At 45.5% G+C, this 21,458-nt stretch overlaps 1 protein-coding gene across 2 annotated transcripts in view; it reads left to right on the top strand.

Moving 5' to 3' along the window:
• Positions 1–383: 383 nt before the first annotated feature.
• Positions 384–21,458, top strand: part of RRAS2 (RAS related 2) — a 41,839-nt gene continuing 20,764 nt past the window's right edge. Inside the window, exon 1 of one of the 2 annotated variants that reach the window (XM_083838198.1) lies at positions 384–735. In XM_083838198.1, coding sequence (XP_083694324.1) covers positions 631–735 — 105 coding nt within the window. In that variant the 5' untranslated portion in view covers positions 384–630. Of the gene's footprint in view, positions 736–13,650; positions 17,779–21,458 lie in introns of those variants that run through there. The other variant, XM_083838199.1, reaches the window with a different exon arrangement.

Genomic DNA, 21,458 nt, shown 5'->3' with positions numbered 1-21,458 from the left:
TCTCACCTCCTTCTTGCAGCTACCCCGTTACCTCACCGGCTGTATTTTTTCTCTGTGTCAAACCCTCTCCCTGCCACCGAGCCAGGACAGCGCCGAGCTGTTACTCGCCGTGCTTTGCTTTCCCTTATTTCTTCCAGCAGGGCTGTCGGGCACGCGAATGGCATGGTTCAGGAGGGCAGCTCGGGGAACGGCACGGCTCGGACAACACACACGCCGCTGCCTGCCCCGGCTGGATGTGGCCTTGGGGGGCTCCCCCTTGGCCCCGCGGTGCCTCCCTGCCCCCAAGGTGCCTCATTGCCCCCGGGGTTAATTGCCCCGCCCCTCCATGCATATGCAGAGCGGCATTACCGTGCCGGCCGGCTGGGCCCGCCCCCCGGCGGCCATTTGTAGCCGCGGCGCCCTGGCTGCGGGGGCGGGCGGCGCTCGCTCGGCTCCCTTCGGCTCGGCTCGGCGCCGCCGCACCGCCCGGCGGGGCACTGCGCGGGGCAGCGGGGCCTGCGGCTGCTCGGCCGGGAGGAGCAGCAGCAGCAGCAGGAGGAAGAGGAGGAAGAGGAGGAAGAGGAAGGCAGGAGGCAGGCGCCGGACCCGGACCCGGCGGCGCTGCCGCGCTCGGCGCCCCCCGGCTCCCCCATGGCCGCGGGCTGCAGGGACGGCCCGGGGCAGGAGAAGTACCGGCTGGTGGTGGTGGGCGGCGGCGGCGTGGGCAAGTCGGCGCTCACCATCCAGTTCATCCAGGTGAGGGCCGGCCGCGACGGGGAGGCTCCGCTCCGCTGCGCGCCGCCCCGCTCCGTGCCGCCCGGCCGGGGCCTGGGCGCTGCCCGCCGTGCGGCGCGGGGGGGCCGGGCCGGGCCGGGCCGTTCGGTGCGGGCAGCCCCGCCGGGGCGGCGCCGTGACCTTGGGGTCCCGCTGGGCGCCCCCCCCCCCCCCCCCCGGGAGGGAGCAGGGAGGGGGCGGCGGCGGCCGCCTCCGTCCCGGCGGTGCCCGCGGCGCCGGGGTGGGGCCGCGCCGGGCCCGGCTCCCGCGGCGCCCCCGCGGGAAGGGGAAAGGGAAGGGGAAGGTGCCGGCCTCGCCCCGCCGGGTCCGGGCCCGCACCCCGGGGAGCCGAGCCGAGCCTCTGCCCGGCCTCCCCCGGAGCGGGGGGCGGCTCGTGCGGCACCCCGCGAGCAGCGCTCCTCGCCCCGGCCCCCGTCCCTTGCCCGCGCCCTCCTGCGTGGGGCCGGCTGGCTCCCGGGGCCGGCCCAGGCTGGCCCCAGCGCCGCTCGCTCGGACGCGGTCCTGTCGCTCGGGGGGCACTGCCCGCCCGGCCCTGCGGGGGCAGCGCTGCGCGCAGCCCGGCGGGGCTCGAGTTCGGCTCCGAAGTGCTGCTGCGTTGGGAAACGTCACCCAGTGGGCTTGTGCTGGCTGCGGGAAAGGCTTTTGGATAATTTTAACATCGCGGCAAAGATGATGCAGATGCTTCTATGAAAGGCAGAAGGAAGGATAGAAAAAAACAAAGTTCATGCTTAATGCCTTGTTACGTGCGTTTGTTTTAATAGCAGTAAGGCTCTGCGGGGTACTGCGTCGTTTCAGTATTTGAGTGCCTGTAGAAATTATTCTTTAAGCTAAGAGCTTGAGTTGCACGCATGTAGAAAGTTTTGGCTCAGGAGCTTCTGCCGACGCTGGTCTTCCAGAGAAGACTTCCAAAAGAGGAGCCTAAGCCTGCTTTGTATCATTTAACAATTTCTTCCAAGTAGTAGCAGTAAAAGAAATGTTTTACTTTAGAAGAGTGGTGTCGGAATAGCAATGTAGCGCTGAGCTGATGTGCAGAAGGTGAATTTTTCAAAATAACTTGTAGTCAGTTTGTATTCAACTACCTGCATCGTTTTGCCCTCTTAGTTGCTTTATCTTGAGATGAAATCTTGCCACCACGGAGTGATCTTTAGCAGACGATTCAGCCTTCTGAACAACCTGAGAAATGGCAGAGAAATCAAGATGTTTTGAGCAGAACCTTAGGTGCCTGGGAGATGAGTTCTGTATTACTACATAGCTACAGACAGCGGGAGGTGAGGCTTGAAGGATTATTTGTACACCACAGAATCTGGAGCGTCTTATGCTCATGATGTTATCAAGTGTGCGTGATGCCATACAACTGCTTCTGTCATTTTTGTGTGGCAAATATATTGCCAAGTATGTTGTTTGTCTTTTAAGACTGCGTAGAAGCCGCTCTGAAGTGTTTTAAAATTGATTACGAGTAAGTCACGTGCTTCATTTTTGGAATTGTTTAGGATTAAGTGACAAACTTGTAGTTGCCTCACTAAAACATGGCTCGGTACGAGATTTGGCCTCATGACAAATCTTGATGTCAGTGAGGGATTTCAATTCTGTTTTGCTTCTCTATTGCTTGTGATAGTGTGGTTGTTGCTGTCTCAGTTCTGAAGCTTAAAAAGGAAAGTTTTTTTTCTTACTGGCACTAGTGAATATTTCCACACTTGGACTTGCTTCCCTATAGCCCTGTGTTTAACTTCCTGTAAAGGAGTACTTCAGTACAGTTACTCTTGCTTCTGCTTCAGTGCTGCTAATGATTTCCCAGTAAACAAGAGTGTTGTGGTGCCGGGCACGCACCTTTATTCACGGTGTCCCTTTGAAAGACTAAAGGGTTTTCATATTTGGAAAGAGGGAGAACTGTTCGTTCATTTCAGCTGGAATAAACGAAGAGGGAACTGGGGATGTAGGGAGGACCAGGTCAGCTGCGTTCTCTTGGCAGCTTTCGGGGATGTGCAGGCAGTGCGTCGCCCTCAGCCTTGCTCAGGTGTTGGCGGGGAAGCCGGAGGCACTCATCCTGATATCGGGACCTGCTGCGGGGGCCAGGCTCTTACTGTGGCACTGATCAGCAGGCAAAGCGCTCCTCTGTGTGAGACTATCGGTTGTGCTAAAATCCGAGCTGAAACAACAATGTCCTTGTAAAGGGGCTGGGTGAACGAACTGGTGTCACGCAAGAAGGCTCTTCCCCGTACTGGGTTTGGCGTCTTCGTGCTGACCAGCGCAGCGGGAGCGGTACATGGGATGCAGCTCTTCGCCTGTGTGGAGCTGCGTGTGAGGCTGGGTTTGCTCTTCAGAGGCTCCTCTTACAACTTGGAGAAATTTTAGCGTACACAGTAACAGATCAAAGCTTTCGGCAGGGAGATGACTACTGTGCTCCTCAAAATCCTTCCTCTGAGGAGATAAACAGAGCTTGATATTAGCGTTGGTGGGACAGGATTTCATCCTGGAAATTTAAAATCATTTCCTTTAAATCAGGATGTGATATATGAACTTCGTGCTCCCTAGTCTGTGCGCTGTTAGACAGGAAGTGGAGAAGTTTTAATAGTAGAGTAGATGGGATCCGTCACAGCTATAAACTTTAGGAAAGCCCCAGCAAATGATAGTTAGATTTTATACCGTGGTCTTTTTAAAACTGTAAGTGCTGGAGCTAAGCATTCCTCCTCTTATTTAAAAAATAAACAAATAATCCATCATGCTGAGATCCCAAAAGAGGCAGAAAACTTTTAAAATAAATTGCAGGCAGTTAACTGGCCTTGTAGCAGGCTGAGGTATTTGGGAGTATGAGCTGTGCAGAGCACACAGCTGTTGCCACAATAGCTTTTCTCCAGCTGTCATGCAGAGGTCTGTCACAAAATACCCCACATTCCCTTCTAACTCAGCCCTTTGTAATGTTCAGGTTTCCTTACTCAAAGGGAGTACAGCCTAGCAAATACTTAATCACCCTCTGCATATTTTGTCCTGCAGTTGCCATTTACTTCATGCTTTTTTTTGATTAAACTGAACTGTGCATAGCTGGTTTCAGCACCGTACAGCAAGAAACCCCCTAACGTTCTGTTCTTTCAAGTATCTGCCCTGCAAAATTGTGGATGCTTTTGATCCAAGTTGTTAAAATTATTTGTTCTGCCCCTTCGTAAAACTAAAGATTCTGCTTTGTGACAAATGCACATGTATGTTTGCATACTGAATAAGACTCTAGTGGGTTACACGGATGTATTAGTTTATAAATGTCACTGGAGGTGGTCTTGAGTGGATGTAGTTCAGTGGGACTGAGTTGAGCTTAGTTTGTTGGTCAACTTAATGTTGAGTGTGGTAATGCACAAACAAGTTTGAGGCTGCTAAAGCACTTAATGTGATACAGAATGTACGTAGGGATTTTTGTGTGTACATACTGAATTCATGCTGTATTTACAAGTGGAAATTTGCTACATAAATATGTCTTCTCCTGCTCTTCCAACTGTCAGTAATGAGTTCTGGTGGGACCCGAGCTGGCTGTGTTACTGAGCAAGTGAGTAAAGCAAATAGGATGTAAATTTGTTGACTCTTTAAGCCTAATATCAGATGTTTCTCTGAAAGCAAGCATATATTACTTAGAGGTGGGTGGTGAGCAACTGATCAGCTATTTTTCTTTTTCCTTTCTTTTCCCCTGCTGCTGCTTTCACCAGGATGTTAGTTCTCACTAACTAGAAATACAGCTGAAGGTGGGTTACTCCAAGCACCTTTTATATCTGATATAGCTGTTGGGCCAGAAAATGGCCTTTCCGAATTTAATGGTACAGCTCTAAAACAGAGTGGTAAAGCAGATGGAAAAGCAACAACTGAAATGCAGCTGGTGTTTGTGCCGGCGCACTGGCTGTTTGGCAGCCCCTGGTGTCTGTCTGTCCGGTACCGCTCCTGCGTGCTGCACTTGGAGGGGCTGCAAATCCCTCTCTTGTTCCTGGGTGCTCTGACGAACCACTGCTGGCCCTCAGAAAGCGCTCTTCAAGTGAGACCATTTTAAAAAAAAAAGGAATAAAATGCCATGAATTCCAGGCTGTGGATTCATGTAGGGCTATGCTTCGAGTGGCGTGCTTACATTTTGATAAAGAGTGGGGCCTTTTTGTGGTAAGTAGTGCGGTGTAACAAAAGATGGCAAAATACAGTTGAGGAGCGTGAGCGGCTTAGCGCCGGCTGGCATCTATCAGGGTTAAAGGTGGCGTGTGCGTATGTTGGGAGAAGGTGGGAAATAAAAATCCTAATCCAAACAAGGCACTTGTGATGCAGTCACCTGGAATAATAAGGGCTGGTTGTTTCACTTCTTGTGAAACTTGAACCCCTTGGCTCCTGGCTTTCCGGAGTACTGCCACCGAGGGAGACTTACGTTGCTCAGTTGTAACCGCCGCAGCTGCCAGGCTGCAGAGCTAACTTCTGGCCTAACTCGCAGGCGAGAAGGAAGGGCTGAAAACGTGCCAAGAGCTGCCAAGAACCTGGTGTGCTACCCTGATGTTGCGCATGTGTGGCAGCTCCTCGCGGCATCCCAGCGGTGCAGCTTTCCAGCCGTGCAGCCGCCTGGTGCCACTGTCAAGGTGTGGTGAGGAGCAGCCCCAGCTGCTGGGCGGTGTGTGGGCCTGGCAGTCTGGAGGCGTGTAGGGACGGCGTTTTAGGCTTTGGGGCTCCAGGGGTGTGCTGCAATGTAACCTGCCCGGCAGGGACGCCGCACGTTAATGGATGCCAGGGGCACGCTGCGAGAACAGCTCTGTAAGAAGCGCCCCGGGTTCAAAAGCGGGCACACGTTTGGAGTAGCACTCCAGTGTTAAGATACTGATCGTTCCAGTTCTGTGGAATTCATGCTCCTTTCCCGAAGTGAAATTCCTTTGAGATAACTTAGAGCACCTTGCCATGTATTAATCCCCGCAGCAGTCGCTGGCGCGGCGAGTCAATATTGACGTACCTTCGGTTATCTGCTGGCTGGTAGCGCCGCTTGCACAAGGAGTGCTGGCACGGCTTCCCGCGCTGCAGGCGGCTGCCCTTTGCGCTGCCTGGGATGTGCGGGCACGGCTGGCACGGAGCCGCATCCCTCCAACTGCAGCCCTGTGCCATGCCGCTGTGGGGAGCCTGGCTGGTGAGCCCTTCTGCAGAGGGAATTTGGGAGGGCCGAGGTGCTCGGGTTTACCCCTAACCTGTTCGTGTTTACCAGGAGCGTTACCCACACTGCAAATGTTGGGGCTGAGCTCCTTGAACTGCTCTGAGATGAATACCAGCTTCCTCAGGGGAAATAGAGCGGCTGTCTGGCAGGCTGGTAGGAAGCTAGGTTTCTGCAGACCTTCCAAAATTAGTCTTTTTTTCAGGTCTAGACTGTGTGACACAGACAGGTAACTTCTCACTTGCTCCTGATGATGAGGCAGTTTAGCTCGCTGCGTTGGTAGTCCTGTGCTCGAATATGGCCATGAGCATGGTTGAAGTAAAAGATAACATCCAGGTAAATGCACCACGCATTATAAATGCGCTCTGTTTCAAGAAATATGTTAAACCAATACTAACTGAAATCACATTTGGAATTGCTCCTCACATCTGGACTTTTCCCTCTGGCTTTGCGTATAACATGTCCAAAAATTTCTGGATGTAACTCAAATCAGCCTAGACAAATTTTTACCAAAAGGGGTGGAGCAAATGGGATACAGATTAGGTAGTTTAATTATAAATAACACCTGTAGGCAATGTTTGCCTGGCAAATGGTTTGCCATATAGAGTTGGTGGAGTTCTGTTTAAAAATGCTGAAAGATAGTAGTGGTAACCCATTGCTAGAAATCTGGGGAATGGAGCTGAATCCTAGATGAATGAATTCTGTATGAGCACTGGCTGAGGCCCTACCTGCTTGTCTTGAACTGTATTTTTCTTTACTAAATGCTGCATGCCCTATGATCTCAAATTTATTTATTTATTTTTTCTCAGTTCTTTTTTACCTTCTCCTCTTTGCTAGTTGTGTGTTCTGTCTCACAGCTTCGTTGTGGTTGCAGCTTGGGTCCAGAATAGCCTCTAAGCCCCTCTGGAGGAATAGGTGATGCGAAAGAAAATATTTCTTTCCTATCTTTATAACTTAATTACTTGGAGTAGATAGCAGAGAAAAAGATGTTTACTTCATCTCTTTGCTTTGCCTTTTCTTACTCGTTTCCGAGGATCCACCATGTATATACCTAAACTAGTCACCTACCAGCGTTGGTGCCAAAGTCAAATGGGTAAACTCCTTGATACGTAGCTCTGTTTCTAGATGGAGCTTCCACAGGGTTTTTTAACCTTTTTTCATAGGTTGCTTGCTTTTGTTAGGTTGCTTTTAAGAGGGCTGGGGTGGAATGCCGTGCAAGGACTGCTCACGGCTCAGTTAAGGAAGGCCAGGTGTTCACGTTTGAAGCACTTGATCTTGTGACGAACTGAGCACCATGTGCAGTGCTGCCCGTCATGAAAGTGGGCTCCCAGTTTCTTATCTGCTGCCAGCGAAGGAAAAGCTTTGGAGCTTGCGCTGTGGCTGTCCTGAAGTGTATGCAGAGCCTTGACCTGAGCTGGGTGGAGGTGGTTGGGGAGGGTTGCAACGTGCTTCTCTAATTACATGGGGAAGTGCCGTAAGGTCTGGTTATGTGTTGAGATCCTGGGTGAGGGTAAGTTCCCTGGTAAACTTTGTGCAACCTACAGATGAGCTGACACGTGGCAAAACCGCTCAAGGAGCTGGTCACTTGGTGCGGATAGAGCAAGGAAGATGTCAGTGACATGAAGTCTTACCTTCGTGCTGATGGAAGCAACAGTAAAAACTTACACAGGACTTGAAAAGAGAAGTTACTCCCCAGAAATGCGGTGGGGAGCGAGCGGTGCATATGTGGACATGAGGGACATACTGAAGACTTCAGCAGGTCGGAGCAGCGTGCTGGTGGTGCAGCTGGAGAGATGGAAGGGCCTTGAAAGTGAGGACAAGTTGTTGTTTGCTTTTTAAAAAGGGACAGGCAGTGGGGAGGAGCAGGGCTGGGAGAACTGTTTTTACTCTTCGAGCCTGAAGAACAGGGTTTTGCTGTAGCTGAGCATTTAATTTGGTAAGCTAGTACTACTGTGAAGGAAAAGCATTCAACGGGTCCCCGTGCTGCCGCAGCGATTGTGCCACTAAGGCTATTTTCTCCATCAAGTTCTCTGAAACTCCTTAAGCGATCAGAGTTAAAAATAACCGGGGAATGTTTCTACCCGGGATCAGTTACCTTGTCTGGTTCGCTGTGCAGCTCTGCAAACAACTTCATCTGGCCGTGGAGCCAGCTTACCCAGACCTGCACCGGCTCGCCAGCTCTGTCAAGGCAGTAAGCTGTAATTTGTGGTGAATGGGGATAGAGCAGTGTGTTAGCGCTTCGGGTGGTGAGAGACTACATAAAAGGACCCCATTAAGCACAGGATAAAGTATTAGCTGCTAGGACCAGCGGGCATTAATAATTAACTAGATGTGAACCCCACACAACAAAATGCTCCGGAGTTACTGTCACACTTCTTTTTTCTTGAACTGAAGATCTTTATGCAGAAGACCTATGCGTAGCTGTACTTCTGAGCAGATAAACCTAAGTCATACATGTTCATGACTGTCTTGTGCGTCACTTTCCTCAACTCTTTCAAGCCAGAAAATAAACTTGAGCTTCCCTAAAACTTACAAGGAAATTACTTTTCCAGTGCTGGTCTGAGTATTCTGCAACTGTAGTGATTTAACATGTTGATTCATTAGTTATATTTGCTAGAAAAAGATGAAATTTTGATTTTAAGATCTCTCCAGTTTCAGGTTTTTCTGGCAAAACTAACTTGCTCAGGTCATGCCACAGAGTGTCTTCAGCATTTCTAATTTAAGCAAATAAGAAATTTGAAAACCTTTAAGTGAAGCTGAATGTTGTGCTTCTTATGTAGTATGTAGACCATGAAATGGTAGGATGTTGGTGGTAAATCTGTGTGAAAAATCTGGAATCTTTGGATGGAAAAGCGATCTGTTAATTATCTTCTGTTATTAGACTTATGTAAGGAAAGTAAATGGGATTACGTTAATATGTGCTGCTTGTAGTAGGATGTTTCCAAACTGCATGTTCCTAGTAGTTTTTCTGTTTGCCTTTCCTTTTAAGAAGGTTCTTTGTAATCATGCAGAAAAAGTAGTTGTTGATAATACACTTGAGTATGTGCTGCCAGCACTACTGCTAAAGAAGGAGATGCTGCTAAAAACGCATGTGACGTTTTCTTCTGCTAGCTCATGCTAATAAGTCTTCATTAGCAAAATAAGTGCTGGTGGTATATTTAAAAGGATTTAGGCTTTGCATGATGCAGCATCACTAAGAAAACAATTGCCAGGGCATTTTTTCTTAGTTTTGTGTTTTCAGTTGCTGCTTAGGGATTCTTTTTCCTAGGGCTTGTCTTCCAGGTCCCCCAGAAGCATACTATCCTTGCATGTCATTCTCCTGCCTCTCCCCAGGCCCCAAATAAAGTTATCTGAGTCTTGACCACGTACTCTGACAGAGATTTCCAAGCTGCAGATGTACGTGCTGAAGCATTTCTGTTTCCCATATGCTGACTTGCCTTCGCCTGGTGCTCCTTGTCCCTGCGAGCCAGCTTCTTGCCTTGCTTTGGAGCTCTCAGCTTGGATATTGTGGGGATGGGGGGGGGGTGGGGAATGTGCTCAGCAGCACTCCTGCAATAAATTTGGAGAATTTTGTAGGTTGTGTGCTGAACTAAACAATTCCAGACCCTCAAGCTTGAAGGTAAACCTACAAGGCCAAAGTCAGCACGTAAGCAAGGTAAAACAACTCCATCTGTGAAGCTAAATGTCTCTCGTCTTGCAGTCTGAGAGCACTAAAATGAGAAGTTCTTAAGTGTGGAAATGGATCTTATTTCCATCTCTCCAGGGTTAGGCTTTTCTGTTGTTTCCAGAAGTGAGGTGTTCTGCCTGCGGCACCAGGGCTCCCCAGGTAGAGCGGGTGGACCGGTTTGAGCATCCTGCCTCGCTGCTTTCGTGCTGCCTCTTACCAGCTTGCCACCGAGCGGCAGTGCTGCCGGCGGCCTGCTCTTGTTCCGATGCTCGTGCTCTGACCTGCTTTGAGGCCAGAAGTCTCTCCCATAAACTAAGGGAAAGGGCACGCTGAACCTCTGTGCAATCTTGTGTATAGCTTAGCTACTTCTATAGCTGCTGGCGCAATGTTATTTTATGCTGTACAGGTGATACCACTGCCTGCCAAAGTACAGCACTTGGAGCTCTCGCCTTGTTTGGCTGTTACAATCAGTGAGCTTGCAAGCTGCCCTGTGTGCCTGGGCTACTGGAGGAGTAATCAGCTCGAGGCACTCTGCAAGGCGAATCGTCCCGAGGGAATTGGGCTGGAACTGTCCTGAGTGTGCTTCAGCTTCAAGCGTCACCTTAAAACGTGCCTCTGTCAGTAAAGATGGGTTGAGGCACTTCTCTCCTGCCAGTTATGTAGCTCAGGACTTCACCTGTTGTGCTGCTGCCGATGGGGTTGTGCTGTGAAACGGCCACAAAAGCCCAGGCACCATCCTCCACAGAGCCTGTGTGGTTCCCCCGGGTGTTAGTGCTGAGAGCGTTGCTTCCTGCAAGGAGGGAGAAATTCGTGACTTGTGTGCGCTGCTCTGAACAAGGATGCTTAAAAACGGAAAAACTTCTGAATTCCTGTATCTGTGGCCTGAATCTGCTAACTATAGAAAATGCATAGAAACTCTCTGGAGTTTCTGCTTTTTCTTTTATCTTGCTGGAAGGTTACATTCAAATGTATTGAAGCATACTCTTTGAATTTAAAAAAGACTCTTCAAAGCTCAGCTTTTGAAGTAGCCAAAATACTTAGACACTTTTTGTTTTGCTGTCTAAAAGGTCTTTTGTGCATTAGGACGGATATAGTATATATCAGGTAGTCAAAGGATTTGATAAGTTTTTTTTTGTGAAACTAATCTTCAGCCATGTATATTCTGTAAATGTTGATAAAATTCACTAATCTTTCTAGGAGTCTAATGTTTGAAATTGTCCAATGTCTGTGTTGGTGCGACTGTATGGGAAAAGAGCCTTAGATCTGAAGTAGTCACCTCCTTTGTCCCAGCATTAGCTGCCTCCCTCCAAGTAGGCCACATTCCACACATTTTTAATGGTGGCTTCCCCTCCTCCATGGCTGCTTTGACTTGTCTGGTGGGAGGCCTTGAATGTTTAGGCTGACCCTCCAGAAGTCTCCTCCAAAAAGGGAACTGATGGTCAAATTGATCATTTTGAGCAGAATTTGAAAATATCTACTCTGTGCTGGCCGATGTTTGTTCAAGTGTAAGTGTGACCTGGGATCTTAAAATGCGGCTGAGCTTGTATAAAGTCAGGGATTTTGCTCACAGTTTAAAGGTTTTTCTAGTTTGAGCCAATGCTGTACCCTGAAATTATTTTCCTAAGAATATCTGTAAATTGAAAAAACACAGAACACAAACAAGCGCTGCATCTCGTGAAGTGATCTGTGTGAGGGGAAGTGGTGATCTGGAAGAATTTGCTCAGTCTGGTTGCAGATGAATAGTTTAAGCTCCAGCCACTTGCCTCAGACTAGATAATTGAGACCTGGTTTCGTGACCACTAAACAGCTTATGTGAAGTATTTGCTGCACTGCATATATGCTAGCAGGCTGTTTTGCAGACGAGTGCTTCCATATCTCAGCTTCCCCCAGTGTAAAGAGTTATAAGATGTTAATGTGATTACCTAATAGTTCAGCTAGGTATTTATCTCTGGAACTTCTTCCTTTAATGGGTTGTGATGCCTCTGGTCTCTCTTCATTCTAGGAAAAGTCATGTCGTTAGTGAGAGGGACTCAATGGTATTTATTCTTCTGGGCAAAATCCCACGTGTGTCCCAAGTTCTCCTCCTGCTGACTGAACACGTCAGGAGCGGAGCTCTAACTTGCAGCTTTTAGACGGGTGGGTACTTTTTAAGTGTACGCTGTCACCAAGCAGTGGCAACCTGCTATCCTAGCAGTTGGCTGGCATGAAGATGCATAGGAAGATACCCCTAGATTTGCTTTTACGTCTTATCTTTGGGATCTGACAGTCATTTCCTAAACCTGAAGCTGGTAGGCTGCCAGTGCTAAAACCTTTCCAAAGAGGACTTTGTAAGAAACAGAGTTACAACAACAGCAGGTTAGTGCAGTCTGGATGGATTGTGCCTGGTGAGTTAGTAATGTATACGGCCAATCTAATCAGTTTTGAGTTCTGGTAATTATGAAAGGTTGCTTTTAATACGAGCACAGGAAATGTGTGTAGAAAACTTATGGTTTAAATTAAAATGATTTCTAATGCTGGAAGAAAGCCTTTAATTGGTAGTATCCTTTCCGCTCTTGTAAATAACCTAACGTTGGCTTTGCTGCTTGCTAGAGGCTGCCAGAGCTCTGTGGCAGTGGTGTTATGCTAGTTAAAGTTATATTCAAACTCAGCTGAGGAAGAGTTAACCAACGAGATAAGGTGTCCTGAGGGCTTTCTTCTTGTTGTACTGATGTACTGGCTGCCCCGGGATTTCACCTGTGGTTACTGGAAGTCTGAATAGCACTGAATAGTCCATTATTCTAACTATGGTGAAGTTGAAGAACCTGTTTCTAATCTATAAAAATGAGAGAAACTAATATGCTTTCCTGTGGTTTCGGTGCAGAAGGCTGGCTGCTTGTGCATTCCACGCTCTGTTTTCTCTTCACTAAATGCCTTTACCACAAGATCACTACTCGGTAGAATATGGGAGCGGAAATAGCAGCAGGTTTTGTTTTTTTTTAAACAACAAAAAAACCTCTGATCAAACCTCATGCATTCTAAAACCTTATTCTAAAAGTAAACAAATGGAAGGTCTTTGCACACTGCTCACACGTTTTAAGACTGCTTAGTACTGCTGCCTCTTTCTACCCTTATGCCGAGGGTTTACCTAAGTTCCTACTTCTTGGAGAAGGCGATGAGATAATGGCATTCTCTGCTTATTTAAGGGCGTAATTAGGTGCGCGTGTAGGATTGGGCAAGAGCATTGCACGTTATTATTTGAATTTGAAATTTTCAGTGTGGATGATTTAATGAAAACAAGTGCTTTTAGGTGGTGGGTAACGATTTCTTCAGGGTGAGGCACTCTGCACTCATTCCCAGGAGGTGTGTAATATAGCTACTGTGTCCAGGTGCTGCTGACCTGGTACCGTGCTGGGGCACTGCCGCGCGTGCTGAGCTCAGCCAATGTGGTGCAGACTTGGCTAGTGGGGTTCCTCCCTTCTGTGCACGTTGGGAGTGGAGCTCGGGTAATTTAGTTTAGTTTCTGCGAACGTGAACCTGCTTGGAGACGAGGACTGGATTTGGTTTACATGTTTTTGTTTGGGGATTTTGTAATTGCTGTATTTCATGCTCCAGAAACTCTTGGATTGCTGTCGTCTTGCACAGGATAGCTGGTTCTCCTGTTGCTGTGCCGTCTGCCCTGTAGCACCAACTGCTGCGTGGATTCTGGCCCCAAAAATGGGTTGGGGAACATGCGGGTTGCTTTGAAGGGGGCTGAAAGGCAACCGAGATGAGAGAGGTTGCATTTCAGAAGTAAGAGCTTCTCTCTTGGAAAATCTTATGGGACTTGACAAGCTGAAAGACTGTAAAATAGTATAGTGTAGCTGACTACAGCACTTGATAGTGTAAGCTTAATTTGTCATCTTAGGATAATGAACAAAAAGGATCTTCCTTCTAAGTTGCTACTACCATCTATAGAAATCTTTCTGTGCTGTTTGTTGGATTCATACCACTATCTTCTTTTCTGACCTTGCTGTCTGCTTTAAGCTACAGAATATTTAAGTAACTTTTTTTTTTTAAAGGCAGAATATCTTAGTGATGAACAAATTACCGAATTTCTTTTTTGGCAGTGGCTGGTCACCAAATCTATCCTGAAGAAGGTACCTTCATTGAAGCTTTGTTTCAAGTTAGTAATCCTAAAAGCAGAGATTCAGAACAGCAGGTAGTGGAACCATCTTGTCTAAAGTGAAGATATATGACTAGCATGATCAAATTTATTTTTCATCATCCCTTTGTCCTTCCTTACTTTGATTATCATGAAATAATTGTGCCTTCATGGTTTAGCTGATACGTTTACTGGTGCTTTTTATGACCTGCGTTCATATGGCTTGCACCTGTGTTTTCCAGATAATGACGCTTTTTTCCTTAACTGATGTCTGTAAAGGAGTACGATCGAGAGAGCTCAGCATGTATCCTCCAATGCAAATTAAGTAGATCATATGCTCCATCTGCTCTGTTCAGACTGACGGTAGCTTATAAGTTTAGAAAACAAGTTTATTTGAGAATTTATGTAAATTTTTGAAAGAATGAGAGCATGTAGGGGACAAAAGGGAAACCACCTTGCTGGAAACCCCCAGAACAAATCTTGACTTACCATATAGTGTTGTAAAGCTGAAGCATCTGAATGTGTATTCGAATCCTTAATTTTTTTTAACTTTACAGCTTTTAAGAGTCTAAAAATTCAGAAGCCTTCCAACCTTGAGATGGGATGATGGACTGGCCAACATGAGTACAGTGTGTGAGAATGCCAAATGCTTTATTTTTTTTAGTGGTGTGTATCTCATCTTCCTTTAGGATGTTAGAGGTACTAAGCCTGTTCAAATACAGGATTGTGCTGTATTCAAAGCAGGACTAGCAGGGTGAGGATAATTGAATCTATTAAAGTGGCATTTGGTAAAGAGCTGTCCTTAAAGGTTAGTGTGGACATAGCTGCATAGCTCTGAAGACTTTGCTGCGTGCCTCTTAATAAGTAAAGCCATTAGAAAAAGGGATTCAAGTGTGATCAAGTAATTATAGAAAGCTACAATGTTGCAAAGGGATGGGGAGGAGAATACTTTGTGGCACTTAACTGCATTCAGCTGAGATCTGTTCTAGGCAAACTGGTGGTGCTTCTGCTTTGTTCCAGCTGAGACAAGGCAGTTCACTAAAATGAAGCCCATGAAAGGATAAGCTGCCATCAACAGAAAGGAAAGGCCTGTATGTGCGAGGGGTCTCCTGAGCTTTGGGACACCAGCAGAAACAGTACTAGAAATGCCCTCTTTGAAAGCTTTCCGTGACTCTGCAATACGGATGGTTCCCATGAGGTTCTTAACGTGAGGGTTAAGCAATGGGCCAGGAAAGGATGTAAAAAGGAGGATGGTGGGGTTTGGGGTTCTCTCAATGACCTTATGTTCTGTAGATTGACTTAATAGACTCCAGAGAGTTCACCGCTCTATTGGAAGACAAGCGTTTTGATGTTAGAGCCCTATTTGCAGTATTAATTTGCTAGTCACTTTGGCAAAGCTGCACGTACAAGGTTTAGATGGTACAATCAAGAGGGGTCAGTGCCTGTCTTGGTCTGCACCATCGTAGCATCTCTTGCTAGGTTAATATTTGAAGCGCTTATGCTTTGAACCACAAAATGAAGCGCCTGTAGTTTCATGAGAAAAGCACCTCCCTGGAGAGCTCAGATTTTGCCTGAGCATCCAGCCCTTTGGAAAAATAAGGGCTGAATAAAGTGCTGCTTCCTTTCGGTGGTGTGTGCGTGTGCTTCTGAATGAGATAAGTTCTGTCCAAGCTGTACAAGCTGATCGTTAACAGTGGGAAGAGAACTATTTTGGGACCTGCTTTAACAGCCTGCATACCTGAACGCTAGGGAAGAAAATACAGGACCTCGCTTTCCCAGTGATCCTAAGGTCAGTGTGACTCTAGCAAGTGTTTCAGGCTTAAACTGAGTTCCCTAAACAATAAGGGACAGTCTGTGGATGTTGTGCTTAATGCAAGCTTTTGTTACTTGCAACCAGCTCCATCACGGGAGGTGATGCTGCTCAGTGTAGAGCTGCTGTCATCTCCCATTTGCTTTCTTGACTGCTACCATAAATGGCTGTACTGTAAAAACATTTGTTGACTGCTTGCGGTGGCTGATTATATAGCGCTTCAGCTGAATGTTTACTTGCAGTTTCTTGATGTGGTTCATAATAGATGTGGCTTTTTGTAACGTGAAAGTAGGTATTTGCACATAAAACTGTAGCTCGTGGCATCGTATAGCGTGAAGCGGATCTGAACGTGAGAACAAGCCTGCTAATGCTTGTCTCTGGCATGTTGTGCTGCTGGGTTTTGTTAAGTGAATGAGGATGGTGCCTTACAGGAGATGTGCTTTTCTGCCTCAGTTATAACAATATTTGGTTGGGAGGTAATTATATTCTCACTTGAGGTAAAGCAGTCCTTGCTATTAAGATCATAAATTCTCTAAAGGTAGAAAAGATACTGCTAACACATACCTGCTTAGGTCCTCTAGCTGAAGGGTCACATGAAATATTCATCTAAAGGTTAATGCCACAGATATTAAGTAACATTGGTTATCTCTCTCTTTTTCTTTTCCAAGCAATGTCTGTGTTAATTCCAGGCAAAAAGTAAGCTCCCTCTGGGTTTCCGATGTGCTTTCCTGCTTTTTCCTGCCCTGTGGTGAGGGTGACACTGACTAAGAGTGGTAGTACACCTGCAGGTGCAGAGACAAAGGGGAAGAAACTCTGTGGTTGGTTTTGGTCTAAGCAAATGTTTTGCTGGTAAATATGCTTTTTTTAGATGGAAATTGTTGCTTGCTTAAATATGTAGACTGAATACTGAAGACAAAAGCTTTTTTAAAATAAAATTCAAGGACGTAAGTATATTTCCATTTGACACTGTTTTTTGACTTTAAAATCTAGAGTTTCTGTGGCTGAAAACTCTGGCACTGTGTAGGAGCACTGAAATTGCACTCACTGGAGCTTGTGGATCTCATCCTCTCCCCTACAAATCAGCTACCAAGCTGAACTTAGCAAGGCAGTGCCTGTAACCAGTTCTACAGTACCAAATCTTGCTCGCATGTCAAGATTAGCAACTGCGTAAAACCACTTGATAGCTGCTGGTTCCTGGAATTAGTGTCTGTATGCATTTCCCTATATGTAAGCTGTGTCGGTGTAAGCAATATAAACTTATAGGACACTGACACAAAACATGGAACAGAAACTTCAGACTTCACAGCCATGAGTCTTTTTTTTTCCTTTTTTTCTTCTGACTATTGAGGGTAAAATTTTCCCTATTACCTCTTGTATTCCTTCTAGGAACGTGAACTATCTGTCTCCAATGTAAAAGTTTCAATGGGCACATTCTGAAAGGTCAGAAGTAAAATGCTGCATTTCCTTTTCTAAACAGTCCTCATGTACTGTCCTGCAACTTCGCACTTAACGAGAAGAGCAGACTGAACGACTGTTGTCAGATGTGAAGGAATAACCTTTGACCTGGAACTCTGCTGCTAATGGTAGTGAGAGGAAAAAGTCACATAATGCCTCTGAAGACATTTTCCAAGGATGTTAAGAGACTTAACTTCAGTGTGACCACAGGTTAGGCTGGAAAGAAAAGCACTGTACTCCACCGGTGTCTGGAAAGTGCTAGGTATTACTCTTCAGCTGGTTAAATGGTTTTGAAAGCTTTGTTTCAGTTGCACAGATCCGTGCTGCAGGTTCCTTGAACGCTGTATATTGGAATTCTGATCTTTTGTTGTTATAGAAACCTGCAGCCTCTGAAATGGCAGTATTACTTTGACCCAGCAGTGCCCATGTCTGTGAGAATTCTGCTTAAAGCACTTGTGCTTTTCCACAGGCATCATGCCTCATCGTGATGTCAGGTTGACCTGTAGCTCCGAAATCTGTGCCAGACATCTCTGCTGAGCAGGGGTAGAATTTCTCTGTCTTACAGGCACGTTCAGGGATGGAGTAACTATCACACTGCTCTGCTCCGTTTGGCTGACAGCGATCAGGTTCAGTCTTTTTTTCCTCTCTGTTAGAATTTGATCCATGAAATGCTGTGTCCAAACAGATGAGAAAAACAAAGACTGCTTGTGTGCCTGGGAGCTTCTGGACATGCTGTCTCTAGTGCTGAAGGGTTTCCACAGCCTGTTCTACCTGACGAAGTCCTCTTCCTTCCTTCTCAGAATCAGGTAGGTTAACCTGATACCTTGGGTTAGAGACGAGGCAGAAAATGCTCTTAAGCTTTGTTGTTTGGCTCTAAAGCCCAAATGAAGCTTATTAATACTTTTCCTTTTATATATGGGTTAAGAAAGTGACGCTGTAACGTCAGTTCCTTGGAGAAACTTTTCTTTGTAGAGAGGACATGAACGTTATGGAGCTTATTGCTGGGCTTGGGTGTGATGGCACATAGGTGCTTCTTTCTCATTTTTGTTCATTTTGTGAGCCTGTGTGCTGGCCCTACCAGGATCTGAAAGTACAGGCGACTGATAATGTTTGTCAACCAGGATAAATCCTCTCTGTGTCTGAGGTTTTACTGCTTAGCTGCAAACTTCAAAGAAACTATTTCAGTAGGCAAAAATGCACACATTCATCTTAGGCTGTGGAGTGATGCCTGATGTGGATGTGCAGAAATAGCTTTTGCTTGGGGCATAGTGGGTGCTCCAGCTGCCAGACCGCTGCAGCCGGCGGCACTGCGGCATGGGGCTCGTACGTGCTGAGGCCTTCAGCCTCACCTGGTATGGCTTGCAAGCTGTGTCGGTGGTGGTGTGAAGAAACTTAGGAAACTGCCTTGTTAAAAGTGTGCGTTCCGTACGTTATCATTATGGTAGCTTCTTAGCATGGTCTTTTTGTCTGTAGCTTGCCACCTGCAAGCTATTCAGATATCCTAGGCAGTTTCCACTTAGAAAAGGGTGTTTTCTTTTGAGTTGATTTTGCTGCACGTATTATAATGGTAAAATGTACGTCATTCAGCTGCGGATGTTGGCACTCCTGAATAATTAACGCACTTTCAAGAAGTCCATGTTTTCATAGGTAGACAACCACTTCTTTCATTATCATTTAAATTTTTCATGACTCAAGAAGATAACTACTTTGTGTATTTTACTTAGCTGGATGAGGATTTTTGGGGAAAGCTAGTAATTATTAGCCTTGCTAATGAAAATAGTTGGCTAAATAACACAGCTGCCATTTCAGCATTCTTGGCACTTCTGGTTATGGCACTTTCAAAACTTAAAGATTACAGTAATTGTCTGTAGTCTGTGAAATGAGTCTAGACAGCCTAGTCTCAGGCCAAAAGGTTGGAGTTAAATAAATACATGATTTGGGCACATAAAGCTAATAGAACAGTGCTTGTCTGACATAATAATTCTTATTAGATTTAAGTACTATTTTATAGCCTTTTTCCTAAATAATTAGCTTCTAATGATCAGTCAATAAGTCTTGGAAAAATAAAATACTCCAGACTTTGCTAATGAAGCTGAATGTTTTCATGTTGGATATTGTCCAAGCTGGTGCTCAAAAATTCTATGGGATTTACTGTAGTAATAGGAAAAAAATACTGGGTGGAGACTAGTGTATTGCTGTCTGTGACTGCAGCGGTCTCATAGTGTACATAAGGTATGTTACCGGCCCTGAAAGTCATCTTCACTTTTAATTAAATATATGCTGATGATTCTGAACCTTTTTTTCTTTTATTAGCAGCACAAGTGGTAAATGGTGAAACCTTCTGGAAGCTTGGACTATTTTGTTTCGGCCCCTGTTTGACAGGTGCACACGCCTATACAAAGTGTGTGTGTGTTCATATAAATCTGTGTGTATACGTAAATATATTTTAAAGGCAGGGTAAAAAGGCCTTTTTTTTTTTTTAGCTCTCCTGAAGTGTCTGGACATTAAAACATGACTTGCAGTTGACTGGTATTTGGGTGGGGTGTTCTTTTGTTGGCAATCTGGACAGTCTGGTCTCCTGATGGATGGTGCTGCGGGCAGCAGGAGGAGGCAGTGTGAGGAGGTGGGAACCACGTGGACGGTCAGGATGGGATGACAAATCTTCCTTTTCCACCGCCAGGAACTTGTTAACGTAGTTCAATTACACGGTGAAATATCATCCTATGAATGTTTAATCCTAATTTGAATCAGTCTAGAAAACTGTAGGTTCTGGTTTTAATGGACTAGTTAACCTGGCTGTATCTCCATGTTAAACCAATTTCTTTAAGAGGAGAACCCAACTTCCTCAGGCTTTCTGCCTGCCTGCTTCCAATGAACTCCGATCCAAGTCCTCATCGGCTTCCAAGCTGTAACAAACGCACACAACTGACAAAAGCACCTGGCATTGTAGAGAATTGAAAAGTGGTAGTAAAGGTAGGAAAAGGCTTTTACTACCTAAAGCAGATTTTTACTTACTGCTTTCAGAATAAGAAAGGTATTAACTTCAGAATGTTTTTTTACCTTAGCTTGTTGCAGAGTCTCAGGGCTCAAACATTTTTCAGGTACTTTAAAGAAAGTAAAATATTAAGTAGGACTTAACGTTACTAAAATGCACTAGACTTGCTGAAGTGAGTTTTTGTTTTACTTGCTATTTTGGGCTAGAAAAACTTCTTACTGTGTTAAAGTAATAATATGAGTCTCAATGTCCATAGTGTAAGCCAGGCAATCTGAGAAGTCCAGTTAACAAGCAATTTGTTTGCAGCTTAAATATATTTTAAAGGCTCTGATTTGATGTGAATACTTGCACTCTCCTCAAGGGTTTATTTTTGCCATGGAGTCAAGTTTTTTCAGTCTACACTCGAGTAGATTTCAGTACTTTCCTCGGAGTTGTGAAGTGTCGTCTTTCTTAAGACTGTAAGTGCCCTAAACGTAGTTTATCACCTCTAATCTGAAGGCCCTTGCTGGCTTAGGTTTAAGATACTGAAGTAATGAGCTATTTTAATTGGTTGTCTTACCCTGTTACTGTACCTAAACTTATAAATCAAAACCTCTTGTTACACAGTACTGTAATTTGAGGTGTTCTGATGATGTCATGTACATGATAAAAGTACATTCCGGTAATTTTACTTGCCCCCCACCCCCAGGGGGATTTTTTGAGTAACATTACTTTCTTTTTACTCACAGCCGTAGTCCTGTTACCTGGTTATACATGTGTCCTAAAGTCAGACATTTAAGTATAAAAAGATGTCAGGCTTCTTGAGGTACAAACTGAGGTTCTCCTGAAGAGCTTGTATGTGCTACTATGCTGAAAACTGTCCAAACCTGATGAAATTTTATAGCTGAAGAGATAGTACTGAATATTTTAAATGTTATTTGAATTGCAAGTGGTTCTTGCACATATTTGCTGTGAAGCAAAAATGAAATTAAATGAAATCAAGACTTGTCTATACTGGCAGGATAGAGCACGTTTTATAATCAGACATGTTTAGGCTTGAAAAATTGCATAGCCTTCTTCAAAGAATGTTGCTGGTGTTTACTGGCATTAAAAGGTATTAATTCTGGGCTTTACAAAGAAGTCTTAAGGGACAGTGAAAGTGAACTTTTCTCTGACTTTGAGTAATGAGAACTGTATCGAAAGTAAGTAGTTGTAGTCCAAAGTTTAAGGTATGTATTGCTTACAACAGGTCTGTGAGAGTGTACTCGGTGTTCAGTATGAAAACGATAAATCAGAGGCGGGTGTTCACAGGCCACTGAACTACCAGTACTGAGTTAGTTAGGCATACTGTGGTTAGCTGTAAACCAGCAATGGGAAAAATGTAAGCATAGCTCAGGTTCTGTTTGAGTTAAAATCTGAAAGTTGTTTTAAGTTTTTTTTTTTAAGGAAGATAGTTTTTAAAAAGATGTTTAAACGTATTTCAGCTCTTAATCGCGGCAAATGATGTTCCTT

The sequence above is a fragment of the Anser anser genome, assembly GCF_964211835.1.
Source record: "Anser anser genome assembly, chromosome: 5".
In the NCBI taxonomy this organism is placed as follows: domain Eukaryota; kingdom Metazoa; phylum Chordata; class Aves; order Anseriformes; family Anatidae; genus Anser; species Anser anser.
Note: the sequence above shows the minus strand (reverse complement) of the source record. Positions and strands in the feature narration are given on the sequence as shown.